The sequence below is a fragment of the Salmo salar genome, chromosome 06 (assembly GCF_965601325.2).
Source record: "Salmo salar chromosome 06, fSalSal1, whole genome shotgun sequence".
Lineage (NCBI taxonomy): Eukaryota > Metazoa > Chordata > Actinopteri > Salmoniformes > Salmonidae > Salmo > Salmo salar.
Window position 1 is genome coordinate 27897200 of NC_138296.1, and position 18860 is coordinate 27916059.

Below are 18860 nucleotides of genomic sequence, written 5' to 3' on the forward strand. Positions count from 1 at the left end.
TTGGACTGTAAACCCACAGGACGGTAGATCTCCAGGAAGAGCGTTGGGCAGCCCTGCTCTACACCTGGTCAGATATGGTGTGTATGTATTCTACTTCCCCTGAACCAAAGCAGTCACAAAGTGAGGTCACTATCTCAGACTAATATATTATAGCGACTGTACTAGCTAATACTTTTCTGCTGTTGGGTGCAGAACTGGAACACGTCAGATTAATTTCAGGGAAATGCTTCCTGTCAATACTAGTTTCTCTCTGAACCCTGCACATGTGGAAAAGTCCATGGCCCACTGTGTGATATTTTGTGTTTATCTTCATTGGCTTGTTCATTCCCTTCACATTCTATGATTCAATATCAATTGTATCTGTGGATCTATCATGTAAAATAAAAGGTTTGATTGGTTGTATGCTTTTAGTCTCCACAAACTGCATGTTTTTTTAGGTGTTGTCATTATTGTTGATAGCATAGCATACATTCAAAATTATGTACAGATTTATATTGTAGGTTACACACCTCAACACCAGGCACTGTAAATTGCAGCATGTTGTGTGTTAAAGTACTGTACTATCTCACTGGTTATTCCTCAGTTGACATATGTACACTTTATTCTCTAGTGGTTTGATCTCTCGACCCTGAGTTCTAAATTACCTCGTGTTCATCTGATCCAATGGCAGCCCAGCTCTCTCCTGATTGGTCTCCGGGAAGTCAGAAATGTATTCTGATTGACTGTTAGTTCAGAAGGCAGAAAAACTCCACAATGACATTGTTGTTTTGTCAGAAAAAGGACATGATACAACAGGCTACAATTATACTGTGGTGAGATAAGAACTACTATGACATCATGTGCTCAGGGCAAACACATAGAACATTTATTGCTGTGCCGTTAGGCTTACCTTTGATGCCATAGTCATTGACTTAGAGGTTTGTCTCGTCATTTATGAGAACATCTTTGAAGCTAAAACAGCCCTTCATGGTCACGTTATGGTTCCTGTCAACCCACAAGCTCATGTTTTACACCTTGAGGTAGAAGTCGCCCCTAACCACAGATCTAGGATCAGATTACTCAACCCTTTATTCTAACCTTAAACAATAAGGGGATGAACTAATATCTGACCCTGTATCAGTGGTTAGGGGCAACTTCTACCTATTTCCACCACCATTAACCAAGACGGTCCAGGTGTGGACTATAATAATAATGTGGCATCTCCTGAAGTTATAGTAACAGACAACCCATAGCAATAATCACTCACTGATATCCCACATGTTACAAACATGTTAAAGACAATCACCAGTGATTCAATTAAATGACAATGAAGTTCATTAAACAGGTCAAACCAAACTTTGCTCATCACCTCAATGAAAAAAAAAACCCACTAGGGATACAAGAGTGTATTCTAGGTTAGGCTAAGATGGCCACTTCATCGCAGATGTACTGAGTGGCATACCAAAATGTTGGAAAAAGATGCAATGTTTATTCATCGTTACAGTGACAGCTTGATATCAAAACTAGGGTTTGCTACTACAGATGTGTGTTAGATAGAGGGGGTGAGTGAATTACGTATCTTTTAAACAAGGAGAAGCATCCTATTGCAATCCCTTAACCATGCTAAGGAACATTGATGTGTCAATAATTAGATGTGTCATCATGTATTGGTATGACACTCAAATTAAAGCTTTCAAAAAGATCAACAATGTTTTTTCGTCTTGGTGTTAGCATAGGAGGCTAAGCTAAGCAACAACGTTCCCTGTTCATCCCGGGAATGTCTGTGATTAGGAAATGTTCTCCTGTGCTGCAAAATTATGGCCCTTCCCTCCTTTGGTCTTCATTTGGGATTCCAAAATCCAAAATTCCAGGAGGAACCAAAATTCCCAAAGTTACGTGTGCCCAAGGGAACTTTTTCTTCAGCGCACAGAGCTTATTTACATTTTTTTGCTTGTTTGTTCTCTCCACACACTTTTAATAATAAAAAGTATATATTTTTAACCCCACATTATAAAACTGAAAGCCACTTGCAGACAATAAGTTATACGAGAAATCGTACGGGTAAGGTATAGGTTAAGGACGAAGTCATGACAACACTGTCACGCTCCTATTCTGTATTCTAAAAAAATATTGGAATAGAAACCACTTTATAATTATCATCCCAACATTGACATCTTGATACACTTCGGTATATATATTAAAACTCTTGGGTAAAATGCAATAATTCCATCATGCAGACAAACTGCCTCCATCTTCTAGGAGGAGGTTCTATTGGTCTGGAATTCATATCTCTGATATATTCTTCCTTTCTTACTTTCGCAAAGTGACAAAGAGAAAGAAGTGACAGGTTTGAATTTCACACACATTCCATTGTGAAGCCACTGTATGCAGGTGTGTTTTTCATCTCCCAGAGTGAATGGTGCTCGTCTCGTCTCCTCAGTTTGTTTGTCTCAGGAGGGCCAGTGTCTTTGACAGAGAGGCTCTCCTACTGTGAGTGGATATAGCAGGCTGTCCTGTAACTCTCATTCACTCCCTGTCCTTCTCTCTGAGTGAGTGACGTTGCGATAAAAGAGCCTATTTAACAAACTGCTGCATGCAGGAGTGGGATCTTAGTATGGTCTCTATCTCTCTGTCTCTCTTTTTCCTGTTGTACTATCACTTAGACACACACACACTCCTTCCTGAAAAGTACAGATGGAGGGAAGGGGTTAGGTGGTGGTGATGATAAGTTAACGCATGCTTTTGCTACCTAAGTCTCAGCTCTTCCACTATAACAACTCCTTCTCAGGTGAACTCTACACTACCTCTGTTCAATCTAGACCTCCTCACCCCTCCTCCACTCCACACACAAGGACCTGTAGCCTCCGTCTGCTACAACAGATCTGGCTTCAGCCCTCCAGGAGAAACTTCCTCCTCCTACACCGTGACGTACATTCAGGCTCATCCTACACCGCAACATACATACAGCCTCCCCCTACACCGTGATGTACAGCCACACTGAAAAATAAAATCTGTTGGCTTGATCAGCTCAGTTTTGTTAGATATTCTATTTTTGCATTTTAAACTTCTGTGAAGCCGAAGAAAAAATTAAAACAAACAGGAAAACAGGAACGACGACAAGACAAAATGTTCTCGTTAGATCTCTGTCTCAGCTTGTCTCTGTCTACGTCTTCTATGTATATCTCCCTGATATGATGATGCAGCCCTCCTGGTCTGTCTCCTACTCTGGGGGTCCTTCTCCTCCAGAGGGGTACGATGGGGGGTCCATCCCAGCTCCCCCCGCCACCACAGGGGTCACACCTGTAATCCCCTTTAACCTTCCACCGTTTGACCTCTGACCCTCCACACCTGAACCACTGCCACAGGGTAGCACAAAATGGGACAGGGGGGGTCATAAACATAAATATATATATAGCGAGAGGGAGGGGTTTGGTTATAGGAATTCACGGGATTACATCACACGTTGTCAAAAACGTCAAACTTCTCTCTGCCTGAGGGGGACGGAGAGGAACAGTAATGGGTTGATGAATCCTAATAGGAGCGGTAGTAGACAACAAGGGATTCTGGATTCATCTGTTTTTACTACAGGACCCTACTGTTGTTTGGCTTGAGCTTTTCCCCTTGAGGCCCGGCGCCTCTCCCAACTGTCCCTCCTCTCCTCTGCCTCCCAACTGTCCCTCTTCTCCTCTGCCTCCCGCACTCTCTCCCCAAGGGTTGGCCAGGAAGCCCTGGTGGTCCAACTCCAACCCTAGGATCTGTCTCCCCTCCCCCCTCCTCGCCCCCTGGTTCAAGCTCCCCGTGCTGTTGCATTTCTTCACCCCCGGGGGGGCCAGGGAGGCGGGCGAGAGCAACGATGTGAGCGACAGGCTGCTTAGCGTTTCCGACAAGTGTTCGCTGTTGCCCGCCTGGCTGGAGCCACACCCCCCGATGGACGAACTGATCCCGATGCCCAGGTCCTCCAGGTCACATGGAACGGGGTCCATGGAGTCCTCCCGGTTGTAGCCGGGGCTGATGCTACCCCTGCCGCTGCTCTGGCTCCGCTGGTGGCCCCGAGTGGCCTGGAGGGTGAGGGCAGGGCCTGACGAGGGGCTGGGCCGCGGTCTCAGAGTCTGGCCTGCTGGGCAGCTGGTGGGATCCTCAGGGAGCGGGGGGCAGAGCAGGGGGAGAGGGGGGAGGGGGGACACCAGGTCTTGAGGGGGCGAAACACTGAAGCTGAGTCCTTCCTCCAGGGTGGTCTTGAGGCTGCCATCGGAGCTCCCCGTGGCCAGAGACGAGTCACTATGGGATGGGTACTGAGGACAGAGAGAGAGGGGCAGGGTGGAGATGTGGAGTGAGATATTTTAATATATAACAACATCAGACTCAATGTTTAACTGACTACACTGTAGGATGTGCAATGTGTACTGTACAGTCTGTTGGTTGCTCTGGTGGCAGTGTATGGGGTACAACACAAAAGGGTCATAACAGCACCAAACAGTGTGGCTGACACTCATTAAAGAAGACAAGGGGGTGGACACATACATTTGCCAATCAGGGGGAAGCTTGCGGTTTGTGTACATTTCTCGATCTAACATTAGACCCTACAGGAATTATACTATGCAGTGTGTTGGTATCTGTTACATACAGTACATACAGTAGGCCAGGTCTTACCTGCGTGCAGAGCACCCGGCTGTGGGCTCCTGGGGAGCGCAGGGAGGACCAGGAGGCCGGGGAGGTGAGTCTGAGGCCCCGCGAGTTGCGCCCTACTCTGGCCCTAGGGGGCGCCGGCAGGGCCGCTGCTGCCACAGGGTGGAAGAACTCCGCTGGCAGACGGATAAGAGCAGGAGAACCAGAGGCACTGGCCGCTCCTACTCTTCCTCCCCCTCCTCCTCTTCCTCCCTCATCTGATCCTTCTCCTGCCTTAGTGCTACTGCAGGAGGTGCCACCTGAAGACAGAGAGAAAGGCTGTAAGGCAAATATACTATTCCATCTAGATCCCGAGTGAAACACCACATAAATACAATCCATTTAGCCTGTAGGGATAAACAGTCATTACTGATATTGATGATTAGACTAACAAAGACCAGGCAAATAATGCACATCATTCCAGGGAGAGCAACAATGCCACTGTACTGTACTGTGATGTCTGATTCACTCTATTCATGAATTGCACTCTGCGTTACAATACTGTTCTGAAGATTCTATTTAGGCCCTGGTTCCGACTGAATGTTTTACTTAATACATTGTCAACTGGCGCTAATGAAGATTAATGAATATTAATGAAGATTTAGTCTAAAGTGCATTATAGTGGTTTGGAAACGAGATGGCATTTCAAAAGGAAGCAACTAATTAGTAGGAAAACCTATTGTCATCATTGTGATGTTGCCAGATTGACTTAAGATCCAGTATAACTTTAGATAATAAGCTAAAATTGCAGGGAGAGGACTGGATTTTAGCTAGCTAACGTCGCTAGCTAACGGCAACATTGCCATCTCTCTAAAGTACACTTTACGACATGATAATGATGGTAAAGATGTTTCCTACTAATTATTTGCCTTCTGTAGCAACGTCATAGTATTTCCAGGCCACTATAGTGTAATTTAGATTAAACAGTCATTAGGCCCCTTTCAGAATGACTGGGCATCACTCGACTTTCGGGCACCACTATGGCGGAGAGCGGCTTGAGAACGTTCATAACAATGTCATGATGCAACCGAATGATGGAGGTGCAACCCATGAAGACACTCTTCAAAAAAATAAACTGCTATCTAGAACCAAAAGGGTTCTTTCGGCTGTCCCCAAAGGAGAACCGTTTGAAGAACCCTTTTTGTTTCCAGGTAGTACATATTTGGTTCCAGGTAGAACCCTATTGGATTCGATGTAGAACACTTTCCCCACAGGGTTCTACATGGAACCCATATGAGTTCTACCTGGAACCAAACAGGGTTCTACCTGAAACCAAAGAGGGTTATCCTATTGGGACAGCCGAAGACCTGTTTTGGAACCCTTTTTTCTAAGAGTGTAGGACCAACCTGGACTGTGATGGGCTGGCTAAGTACAGCTCAGCTTAGTTCAAATCAAATAAATGTTTATTGGTTGCGTACACCGATTTAAAGATTTTATTGCAGGTTTGGCTCAATAATGTGAAAACATAAGATATACTTTACAGTGCCTTGCAAAAGTATTCATCCCCCTTGGCATTTTTCCTATTTTGTTGCATTACAACCTGTAATTTAAATAGATTTTATTTGGATTTCATGTAATGGACATACACAAAATAGTCAATAAATTTTTTTTTTTACATTTTAAACGGAAAAGTGGTGCGTGCATATGTCTTCACCCCCTTCGCTATGAAGCCCCTAAATAAGATCTGGTGCAACCAATTACCTTCAGAAGTCATATAATTAGTTAAATAAAGTCCCCCTGTGTGCAATCTAAGTGTCACATGATCTGTCACATGATCTCAGAATATATACACCTGTTCTGAAAGGCCCTAGAGTCTGCAACACCACTAAGCAAGGGGCATCACCAAGCAAGTGGCACCATGAGGACCAAGGAGCTTTCCAAACAGATCAGGGACAAAGTTGTAGAAGTACAGATCAGGGTTGGGTTATAAAAAATTATCAGAAACTTTGAACATTCCACGGAGCACGATTAAACCCAATATTAAAAAATGGAAAGAATATGGCACCACAACAAACCTGCTAAGAGAGGGCCGACCACCAAAACTCACGGACCAGGCAAAGAGCGCATTAATCAGAGAGGCAACAAAGAGACCAAAGATAACTCTGAAGGAGCTGCAAAGCTCCACAGCAGAGATTGGAGTACCTGTCCATAGGACCACTTTAAGCCGTACACTCCAGAGAGCTGGGCTTTATGGAAGAGTGGCCAGAAAAAAGCCATTGCTTTTTGGGGAACGTACTCTGGTCAGATGAGACCAAAATGGAGCTTTTTGGCCATCAAGAAAAACGCTATGTCTGGCGCAAACCCAACACCTTTCATCACCCTGAGAACACCATCCCAGTATCATGCTGTGGGGATGTTTTTCATCGGCAGGGACTGGGAAACTGGTCAGAATTGAGGGAATGATGGATGGCGCTAAATACAGGGAAATTCTTGAGGGAAACCTGTTTCAGTCTTCCAGAGATTTCAGACTGGGATGGAGGTTCACCTTCCAGCAGGACAATGACCCTAAGCATACTGATAAAGCAACACTTGAGTGGTTTAAGGGGAAACATTTAAATGTCTTGGAATGGCCTAGTCAAAGCCCAGACCTCAATCCAATTGAGAATCTGTGGTATGGCTTAACAATTGCTGTACACCAGCGGAACCCATCCAACTTGAAGGAGCTGGAGCAGTTTTGCCTTGAAGAATGGGCAAAAATCCCAGTGGCTAGATGTGTAAAGCTTATAGAGACATACCCCAAGAGACTTGCAGCTGTAATTGCTGCAAAAGGTGACTCTACAAAGTATTGACTTTGGGCGGGTGAATAGTTATGCACGCTCAAGTTTCCAGTTTGTTTTTGTGTTATTTCTTATTTCTTTCACAATAAAACATATTTTGCATCTTCAAAGTGGTAGGCATGTTGTGTAAATCAAATGATACAAACCCCCCAAAAATCTATTTTAATTACAGGTTGTAAGGGAACAAAATAGGAATAACTCCAAGGGGGTGAATACTTTCGCAAGCCATTGAATTAGTCCATATATATATATATATCTATATATATAGAAATGTAGCTTTGTTTCCCAACCCTTCCGATATACACATACATCTACAGCAATACACATTATGCTGGAAAGGCTGGAGCAGAGAGTATGACTGGACTCACCAGGGCTGTGGTGGGATGGGGTCTTGTGTCTCTGATGGACCCCCACCTCCACCAGGAGTGGAGCCCCCTCCTCGGCTACTGAACTATGGGCCCTGCAGCGCCTCGACCCCCCTGTTTGGCCTTGGGTCAAGGAGTCCCCTCCTCCGCCAGCCTCCTCTGAGCCCTGGGAGTCACTGCCCCTCTCCTCCTGGGGGAAGAACACACATGTTGACACACACTGTACCTGTTTATGTTGTCTGTTGTTATAATTAAATGTGGAGTGGGGCATGATAGGGTGCAGTACTGCACTTCATTATTACTGAAGGGAGCACCGGCTAGCGTCCAAGCTCCTAGCCTGCTAGCATACACACTTAGGCTCTGAGGCTATGGTTAGCATACTGATACAAGACTCCAGTCTCCCTGGGAAAAGAAGGAATCTCTTTTATCTGAAGAGATTCTTTATCTGTAATGGACTTCCTGGTTCAGATAAAAGTTGAATAAAATAAACGCTAAAAGCGATTCCCTAGGACCTTCATCTGGATATTACTGTCAGCTATGAGCACTTCTGATTCAAATCACCTCTGGATGACTGACCCTGGTAGCCATGTGTGCTATCTGGCCACAGCCGGAAGGTCTCGGTCTCTCAATTCAATTATATTCAATTTAAGAGCTTTATTGGAATGAGAAACATATGTTAACATTGCCAAAGCAAGTGAACTAGATAATAAACAAAAGTGAAATAAACAATAAAAATGAACAGTAAACATTACACTCATAAAAGTTCCAAAAGAATAAAGACATTACAAATGTCACATTATGTGAAAATAGTTAAAGTACAAAAGGGAAAATAAATAAACATAAATATGGGTTGTATTTACAATGGTGTTTGTTCTGCACTGGTTGCTCTTTTCTTGTGGCAACAGGTCCCAAATATTTTTGCTGTGATGGCACACTGGTATTTCACCCCATAGACATAGGAGTTTATGAAAATTGGGTTTGTTTTTTAATTCTTTGTGGATTTGTGTAATCTGAGGGAAATATGTGTCTCTAATATGGTTATACATTTTGCATGAGGTTAGGAAGTGCAGCTCAGTTTCCACCTCATTTTGTGGGCAGTGTGCAAATAGCCTGTCTTCTCTTGAGAGCCAGGTCTGCTTTCACAGCCTTTCTCAATAGCAAGGCTATGCTCACTGAGTCTGTACATGGTCAAAGCTTTCCTTAAGCTTGGGTCAGTCACAGCGGTCAGGTATTCTGGCACTGTGTATTCTCTGTTTAGGGCCAAATATCGTTCTAGTTTGCTTTGTTTTTTGCTGTTAATTCTTTCCAATGGGTCAAGTAATTATCTTTTTGTTTTCTCATGATTTGGTTGGGTCTCACTGTGTTGCTGTCCTGGGGCTCTGTTTGTGAACAGAGCCCCAGGACCAGTTTGCTAAGGGGACTCTTCTCCAGGTTCATCTCTCTGTAGGTGATGGCTTTGTTATGGAAGGTTTGGGAATTGCTTCCTTTTAGGTTGTTGTAGAATTTAACAACTCTTACTATTCTTGTGAGGACGTCTGGTACTCATAATGTGACGTGATATATTGAACCAATGAACAGAGAATGAACCAGACCATGAACCAGCATCTTGGGAAAAATACGTAAATACTTAACTTGATTAATGGAGAATGTAACGATACAGAAATGTTTTACCAAAAACAACAAACACCAGCACTCGAAACTCACACAGGGGAAACATACAGGAAACTGAATTCAAGAACTAACAAAGGGAACAGAAAACACATCTCTCTTATAGGGGAAACAATCATGAAATAATAAGACACAGTCCAATAAAAGTCTCTAGACCGCCCTCTGGTGCCAGGAGGAACCATGACACATAAGTATAGTAAAACGTATATAAACACACACAATCCCCCACCCCCACATACTCCTACTAGCATTAAACAACTAGAGGGAAGGATATCGCACAGGGAGGGATGATAGGAAGATAGGGGGTAAAGGAAAGGGAGGAACGATGTAGTAGAGGATAAAGAGGAAGATAGCCCTCACAGGCCAGAGGGGAGGCAGTAGACTGAATGGATTTCTATTCCTGAAGGTTTCTGTACAGGAGATTAGAGCTTCAGTAGGATTCAGGATTTATTCTTATGCCCCTGGAACTTTGTGCCATGCTTCCTTTATTGGAATACAAGTATTCTTTCTGTACTGGAGACCAAGGGAACCCACTGTCCACCCCCTCTATCACCCCATCCTCAGACCGGAGCAGACCTGGGTTCAAATAGTATTCAACATCTTAGCCTCTAAAGTGCAGACCTTGCCCTATTGGTACTGCAGGATGGCTAAAGCATGCTCAAAACTATTTGAACCCAGGTCTGCTACCCAGTCCAACATTTCAACCCCCTCCGTTGTCCTTGAAAAACCCCCTTCCCATTTATAACCCCTCTATCTCTCCATCTCTACCTTGCCCTCCCGCACCAGCAGCTGGTGGACACTCTGGTCGTCCAGGCTGAGGTCATCAGGTAGGGCCGGAGACGACGACTTGTCTGACATTTGGTCTGACCTCAGAGATGCCTGCTCTATCTCTGCCAGCCTGATCTGCTGTAGAGGGGGAGGGAGAGAGAGGGAAAGAGAAGGAGAGGGGGGAGAAGGAGAGAGAGAGAGAGAGAGAAGGGGGGGGAGTGACAAGGGGGGAGAGGGAGAAAGAGAGAGAGAAGGGTGGGAGAGAGGTGAGAGAGAGAAAGAGAGATGGAGATGGGGAAAGAGGGGAAGAGAGACGGAGGTGGAAGGAGTGATGGAGAAAAAAAGGGGGAAAGGGAAAGTGAAGGAGAGAGAGAAAGTTATCTAGAACTGAGAGAGAGAATGGACACATAAACCAGACAATTGAAATCCAATGGAGTGAGGGAGGGGGCCGTTATATGAACATGTGCCTGTGGGTGAGTGAGACAAAGAGGTTCAGAAAGAGAGATTCACGGCTCATATACAGCAGTAAATTGCCACTGCACTATGCCAGAGGCAGGAGGAGAGCGGGAGGGAGGAGGGGAGAAGGAGGGAGGAGGGGAGAGAGAGGTAGGGGGGGGGGGGGGATAATTAGAAAAAGGGAGCAAGACAGAGAGAGATAGAAGGTGGGGAAAATAGACTGGGAGGATGGAATGTGTTCAGAGAAACAGAGATAAAGGCCCCTGATGTGGTCAGGAGAAACTTAAGGCCCTAACAATCACAAGTTCCATGTTAGGTTGTTTCCAGACAGATCCTATAAACACTACATGACCAAAAGAATGTAGACACGTGCTCGTTGAACATCTCATTCCAAAATCATGTGCATTAACATGGAGTTTGTCCCCCCTTTGCTGCTATAACAGCCTCCACTCTTCTAGGAAGGCTTTCCACTAGGTGTTGGAACATTGCTGCAAGGACTTGTTTCCATTCAGCCACAAGAGCAGTAGTGAGGTCGGGCAATGATGCTGGGCGATTAGGCCTGACTTGCAGTCGGCATTCCTATTCATCCCAAAGGTGTTCGATGGGGTTGAGGTCAGGGCTCTGTGCAGGCCAGTCACGTTCTTCCACACCAACCTCTGCAAACAATTTCTGTATGGACTTTGCTTTGTGCACTGTCACGCTGAAACAGGAAAGGGCCTTCACAGAATTGTCTAGAATGTCATTGTATGCTGTAGCGTTAAGATTTCCCTTCATTGGAACTAAGGGGCCTAGCCTGAACCATGAAAAACAGCCTCAGACCATTATTCCTCCTCCACCAAACTTTACAGTTGGCACTATGCATTGGGGCAGGTAGTGTTCTCCTGGCATCCGCCAAACCTAGATTCGTCCGTCGGACTGCCAGATGGTGAAGAGTGATTCATCACTCCAAAGAACGCGTTTCCACTGCACCAGTGTCCAATGTCGGCAAGCTTTACACCACTCCAGCCAACGCTTGACATTGCGCATGGTAATATTAGGCTTGTGTGCCGTTGCTTGGCCATGGAAAAGTTCTTATGCTGACGTTGCATCCAGAGGCAGTTTGAAACTCAGCAGTGAGTGTTGCAACCGAGGACAGACGATTTTTACGCGTTACGCGCTTCAGCACTCGGTGGTCCCATTCTGTGAGCTTGCGTAGCCTACCACTTCGCGGCTGAGCCGTTGTTGCTCCAAAACGTTTCCACATCACAATAACAGCACTTACAGTTTACTGGGGCAGCTCTAGCAGGGCAGAAATTTGACAAACTGACTTGTTGGAAAGGTGGCATCCTATGACAGTTCCACGTTGAAAGTCACTGAGCTCTTCGGTGAGGCTGTTTGTCTATGGAGATTTTATGGCTGTGTGCTCAATTTTATACACCTGTCAGCAACAGGTGTGGCTGAAATAGCCGAATCCACAAATTTAAGGGGTGTCCACATACTTTTGTATATATGGTGTATGTCTTAATGCACCAAGTCATGCACAGTGTCCCCTTAAAATAGGTTTTAATAAGAATCAGTGTTGTTATTGTCTCTCCGTGCCCTGGGGCACAACAATCACACACACACACACACACACACACACACACACACACACACACACACACACACACACACACACACACACACACACACACACACACACACACACACACACACACACACACACACACACACACACACACACACACACACACACACACACCAGAACCCAGGAGATAGCTGAAGGACAGATACAGACGTCAGGATAGAGAGAAAGAGAGAGAGGTAGTTTCATGACATGATAAATCAGAGATGGGAGGAGCATGTAAAAGAGGAGAGGACAGATTGATAGCTTGACAGCATCTGCAGACAGACAGAAAGGAAGAGTGACAGTTGAAGAGGTTCAAATCCCAGTTATTACTTTCCAGAGTGGCCCGTTCCACTTTATCATTATGATAAACACAACTAGCAACAGGGATAGTGTGAATGTGTGTGAACGTGTGTGTGTGACTGTGTGTGTGTGTGTGTGTGTGTGACTGTGTGTGTGTGTGTGTGTGTGTGTGTGTGTGTGTGTGTGTGTGTGTGTGTGTGTGTGTGTGTGTGTGTGTGTGTGTGTGTGTGTGTGTGTGTGTGTGTGTGTGTGTGTGCGTCTACACATGCATGGTTCATGTGTTTACCTCTAGTTGTGGGTGGCTCTTACAGTCCTTCCAGACAGGAGGAGAGGTAGAGGAGTAGTGATGGAAGACAGATCCAGAGAGGTTGTCAATCATCAGCATCTCTCCTTCAAATGAATCCTTAATCAGCAGAGACACACTGTCCAGCCACTGACTCTCCTGGAACACACAGTTATTACATGGTTAATGATATCATATCCTGGAACACGCAGTTATTACATTGTTAATGATATCATATCCTGGAACACACAGTTATTACATGGTTCATTATATCATATCATGGAACACACAGTTATTACATTGTTCATTATATCATATCCTGGAATACAGTTATTACATGGTTCATTATATTTATCCCATGTGTAACTCTGTGTTGTTTTTGTCGTACTGCTTTGCTTTATCTTGGCCAGGTCGCAGTTGTAAATGAGAACTTGTTCTCAACTGGCCTACCTGGTTAAATAAAGGTGAAATAAAAAAAGAAATAAAATATATATCCTGGAACACACAGTTATTACATGGTTCATTAAATCATATCCTGGAACACACAGTTATTACATGGTTCATTAAATCATATCCTGGAACACACAGTTATTACATGGTTCATTAAATCATATCCTGGAACACATAGTTATTACATTGTTCATTATATCATATCCTGGAACACACAGTTATTACATTGTTAATGATATCATATCCTGGAACACACAGTTATTACATTGTTCATTATATCATATCCTGGAACACACAGTTATTACATGGTAACATCATTATTAGGTTAACTTACAGCTACAAAGGGTCAATCCATAGAGGAATCACAGCATAGGGCTGTACACCTAGTGACATCTACACCTAGTGACATCTACACCTAGTGACATCTACTCCTAGTGACATCTACTCCTAGTGACATCTACACCTAGTAACATCTACTCCTAGTGACATCTACACCTAGTAACATCTACTCCTAGTGACATCTACACCTAGTGACATCTACACCTGGTGACATCTACTCATAGTGACATCTACACCTAGTAACACCTACTCCTAGTGACATCTACACCTAGTAACATCTACTCCTAGTGACATCTACACCTAGTAACATCTACACCTAGTGACATCTACACCTAGTAACATCTACTCCTAGTGACATCTACACCTAGTAACATCTACTCCTAGTGACATCTACACCTAGTAACATCTACACCTAGTAACATCTACTCCTAGTGACATCTACACCTAGTGACATCTACACCTAGTGACATCTACTCCTAGTGACATCTACTCCTAGTAACATCTACACCTAGTGACATCTACTCCTAGTGACATCTACACCTAGTAACATCTACTCCTAGTGACATCTACACCTAGTGACATCTACACCTAGTAACATCTACTCCTAGTACCATCTACTCCTAGTGACATCTACACCTAGTAACATCTACTTCTAGTACCATCTACTCCTAGTGACATCTACACCTAGTAACATCTACACCTAGTAACATCTACTCCTAGTACCATCTACTCCTAGTACCATCTACTCCTAGTGACATCTACACCTAGTAACATCTACACCTAGTAACATCTACACCTAGTAACATCTACACCTAGCGACATCTACACCTAGTAACATCTACTACAGAAGTAGCGTTACAACATTACACATTCAAATAGTGACACCAAAACTGTTTATATTAACTGGTTACATGATTATTTCAGAGTTAAGCTATGACCATAGCTAGAGTAACCCAAGGAGACCCAACAGCCTGAAAGAGTTACCATGCAGAGACACATCTGTGATACATTTGATGCATGTCTCTATTAAATGTTCAATAGATAAATTAGATAACCGTTTAGGGAGCTGGCATACTGTTATTACATTAATACAATGAAGAAGTCATCTATCTAAACTTCATTATATAATTTTCTATCTTGAATCTCATCAGCAAAATAGTTGTTCTGTAATACTTCTTCTGTGCAATTCGATTGACTGGAAAAATAGTAAAAAGAATAGCAACTGAACTGGCCCCATATTTCCTCAACTGCTGTAATTCCTATAAGTGTTTTCACTAAGAAAATCTGTACTTCCTTTACAGAGCCCTGTGATGATAATGGCACCTTGATAGCGGTGCTTTCATTGTTTCCCCTTTAGCCAAAACACTAACACTTTTATAATAATAAAACATTGTAAAACACCTTCAGAGAAATCTGAAATCTGATTGGCTGAAATGCCGTTGAAAGACATTCACTCATACCAGATAACCACACAGGCAGAGATAGGGTCGTCACTATTTGGCCATGTCACAAAGAACAGAAGTTCCAGACACTTACACACTGCTCCTGTCCATTCTTGCATGTCCATCTAGTGACTATCCCCCTGTGCTTACACGGCCCATCCATACGCCTTTCTCTGCAGAAACATTCCCCTAAATACATACAGTACTAAGAAACATTACCCTAAATACATACAGTACTAAAGAAACATTACCCTAAATACATACAGTACTAAAGAAACATTACCCTAAATACATACAGTACTCAGAAACATTCGCCTAAATATATACAGTACTAAGAAACATTCCCCTAAATCCATTCAGTACTAAGAAACTTTACCCTAAATACATACAGTACTAAGAAACATTACCCGAATAACATACAGTACTTAGGAAACATTACCCAAAATACATACAGTACTCAGAAACATTACCCTAAATATATACAGTACTAAGAAACGTTCCCCTAAATACATACAGTACTCAGAAACATTCCCCAAATACATACAGTACTAACAAACATTCCCCTAAATACATACAGTACTCAGAAACATTACCCTAAATACATACAGTATTAAGAAACATGACCCTAAATACATACAGTACTAACAAACATTCCCCTAAATACATACAGTACTCAGAAACATTACCCTAAATACATACAGTATTAAGAAACATGACCCTAAATACATACAGTACTAACAAACATTCCCCTAAATACATACAGTACTAAGAAACATGACCCTAAATACATACAGTACAAAATAAACATGACCCTAAATACATACAGTACTAAAGAAACATTCCCCTAAATACATACAGTACTCAGAAACATTCCCCTAAGTACATACAGTATACTAAGAAACATTCCCCTAAAACATACATTACTAAGAAACATTCCCCTAAATACATGCAGTACTAAGAAACATCACCCTAAATACATGCAGTACTAAGGAAACAGGGTCATAGGCTGCTAAATCCACAGGCCCACATTTATTCTTTCTCTACAGCAATGGAAAAATCCAGTAAAGTGTACCGTCAGTGTTACAGTTATATAAACTGTAGCCGTTGTCTAACACTGCTAACCCACATATACAGTAACCCACATACACAGCCACTCACCAGCCAATGTTTTACATGTAGGAAGGCAGCTGTTGTTTAAAAGTGTTTGCCATTAGCAACAGGTTGTAGTCCTTGCTCAGTCTAACTATGCCTTCATTGTTACCAAAATAAACCTGGCTTATAAAATCTATCTACAGTATACGTATATAACTATGGCTGGGAATTGCCAGGGACCTCAAGATATGATATCATCACTACACTTAGGTGCCGATACAATATGAATTGTGCTTCTCATGATTCTATCTGTATTGTGATTTGATACTGTGATTTTACGGCGATCCGATGTTCCAAACATATTGCTCACCATATATCTGCTGCACAGGGACAAGAGAGAGACATGAGAAAATGAGCTTTCTTTGATTAGTCATGGAAATAAAAGTGCTGAAAACAAATTGGCTTCCTATTTAAAAAGAAGATGGAGAACAGGCTATGAAGGAAAAATATTGGAGTTTTGGTGCAGGTACAGCCAAAACAATATATCGATATATCAATACGATAATATCCCGATATGTAACTGTATCAATTTTTTCCCCATCACTATATAATGTATAACAATAGACTACATCTATACAGAGTCCAGATATTCCTCAGTGTGTGTGGGTTGTTAAGAACAGCACTGGAGTAGGCCCTGAATGACTGTGTTACGAAACAGCAAAGGAACACATACATCACGGACACCCATGCACATGCACGCACGCCACACACCCACCACGCATGCACACGCCTGAATGGCTATGGCTTAGTCTTAATAAGAAGGCCATTTCTATTTTTCTAGACAACAATAGTGCTGGCCACCCGGTGAGAACGTGCGCCTTAAAAAAAAGAGAGCGAGCGAGAGAGAGAGCCCTTCAGTTCATTCCAGACAGTGTCATCTCTCTCTCTCTCTCTCTCTCTCTCTCTCTCTCTCTCTCTCTCTCTCTCTCTCTCTCTCTCTCTCTCTCTCTCTCTCTCTCTCTCTCTCTCTCTCTCTCTCTCTCTCTCTCTCTCTCTCTCTCTCTCTCTCTCTCTCTCTCTCTCTCTCTCTCTCTCTCTCTCTCTCTCTCTCTCACACACACACACACACACACACACACACACACACAGAGGTTAGGGAGTGCAGCTCAGTTTCCACCTCATTTTGTGGGCAGTGTGCACATAGCCTGTCTTCTCTTGAGAGCCAGATCTGCCTAATCCAGCCGTTCTCAATGGCAAGGCTATGCTCACTGAGTCTGTACATAGTCAAAGCTTTCCTTAACTTTCTGTCAGTCACGGTATTCTGCCACTGTGTACTCTCTGTTTAGGGCCAAATAGCATTCTAGTTTGCTCAGTTTCTTCGTTCATTCTTTCTTTCATTCTTTCCAATGTGTCAAGTAATTATCTTATTGTGTTGCCGTCCTGGGGCTCTGTGGGGTGTGTTTGTGTTTGTGAACAGAGCCCCAGGACCAGCTTTCTTAGGGGACTCTTCTCCAGGTTCATCTCTTTGTAAGTGATGGCTTTGTTATGGAAGGTTTGGGAATCACCCTTTAATCGGCCTAATTCGGCTCTACATGCATTATTTGGTGTTTTACGTTGTACACAGATGATATTTTGTCCCATTTTGTTTGTCAATTAGGGTGTGCAGGATGAATATGCGGTCTGTTGTACGGTAATTTGGTAAAAAGCCAATTTGACATTTGTTCAGTACATTGTTTTAACTGAGGAAATGTACGAGTTTGCTGTTAATGATAACTAGAATACTGTATATAAAACAGGAACGGGTCTGTATATAACACATTTCGCCAGGTCTGGAATCCCACTACAAGTGTCACAGTAAAGGAAACACCTGCCGTAGTGATGCTGTGAATTGTATTGCCTTAAAGATGTAAACATTGATTTCTCATCATGGCCATTTCCTTCAGCTCCCCTCCAATCACTTAGCATCACCTCTCCTCTTTACACACATGTTCTCTTTACTTCTCTCTCTCTCCACCTTTCCCTCCCCCTCATGTCGCTCACTCTCCTCCAGATCTGTTTCTATTTTTATCTGTGTGTTTTCTCAATAATTCCTGCCTCCACACACGCCACGCACACACACACACACACACACACACACACACACACACACACACACACACACACACACACACACACACACACACACACACACACACACACATACACACATACACACACACACACACACACACACACACACACACACACACACACACACAATTGTAGCTGTTGTGAATTAATAAATTGAGCTGGCCTGCAGGCCCCTGGTTACATCACCCAGAGGAGAGGAGAGCAGAACAAAGAAGCTCCCTCCCTCCCTCCCTCCCTCCCTCCCTCCCTCCCTCCCTCCCTCCCTCCCTCCCTCCCTCCCTCCCTCCCTCCCTCCCTCCCTCCCTCCCTCCCTCCCTCCCTCTCTTATTAAGTTATTCTGTCAGCCAACACAAAGCTAAAAATGGCTCCTCAGTAAAGCCAAGTTTAGTTCTGTAAAGGTAGAACAGATCGTAGCAGGCAGCCGGTGAGTCATCCATGTGTGTTATGATTATGATTAGGTTTTTAGTAATCTCACTGTGTGTGTGTGTGTGTGTGTGTGTGTGTGTGTGCGTGTGCGTGTGCGTGTGTGTGTGTGCA

General features: G+C 43.6%; 1 protein-coding gene across 1 annotated transcript in view; it reads right to left on the reverse strand.

Moving 5' to 3' along the window:
- Nucleotides 1–842: 842 nt before the first annotated feature.
- Nucleotides 843–18860, reverse strand: part of LOC106595870 (voltage-dependent T-type calcium channel subunit alpha-1I) — a 150682-nt gene continuing 132664 nt past the window's right edge. The window contains 5 exon segments of the mRNA XM_082976405.1: nucleotides 843–4271; nucleotides 4630–4904; nucleotides 7790–7976; nucleotides 10223–10360; nucleotides 12874–13029. Of these exon segments, the coding sequence (XP_082832531.1) occupies nucleotides 3549–4271; nucleotides 4630–4904; nucleotides 7790–7976; nucleotides 10223–10360; nucleotides 12874–13029 (1479 nt within the window). The 3' untranslated portion in view covers nucleotides 843–3548.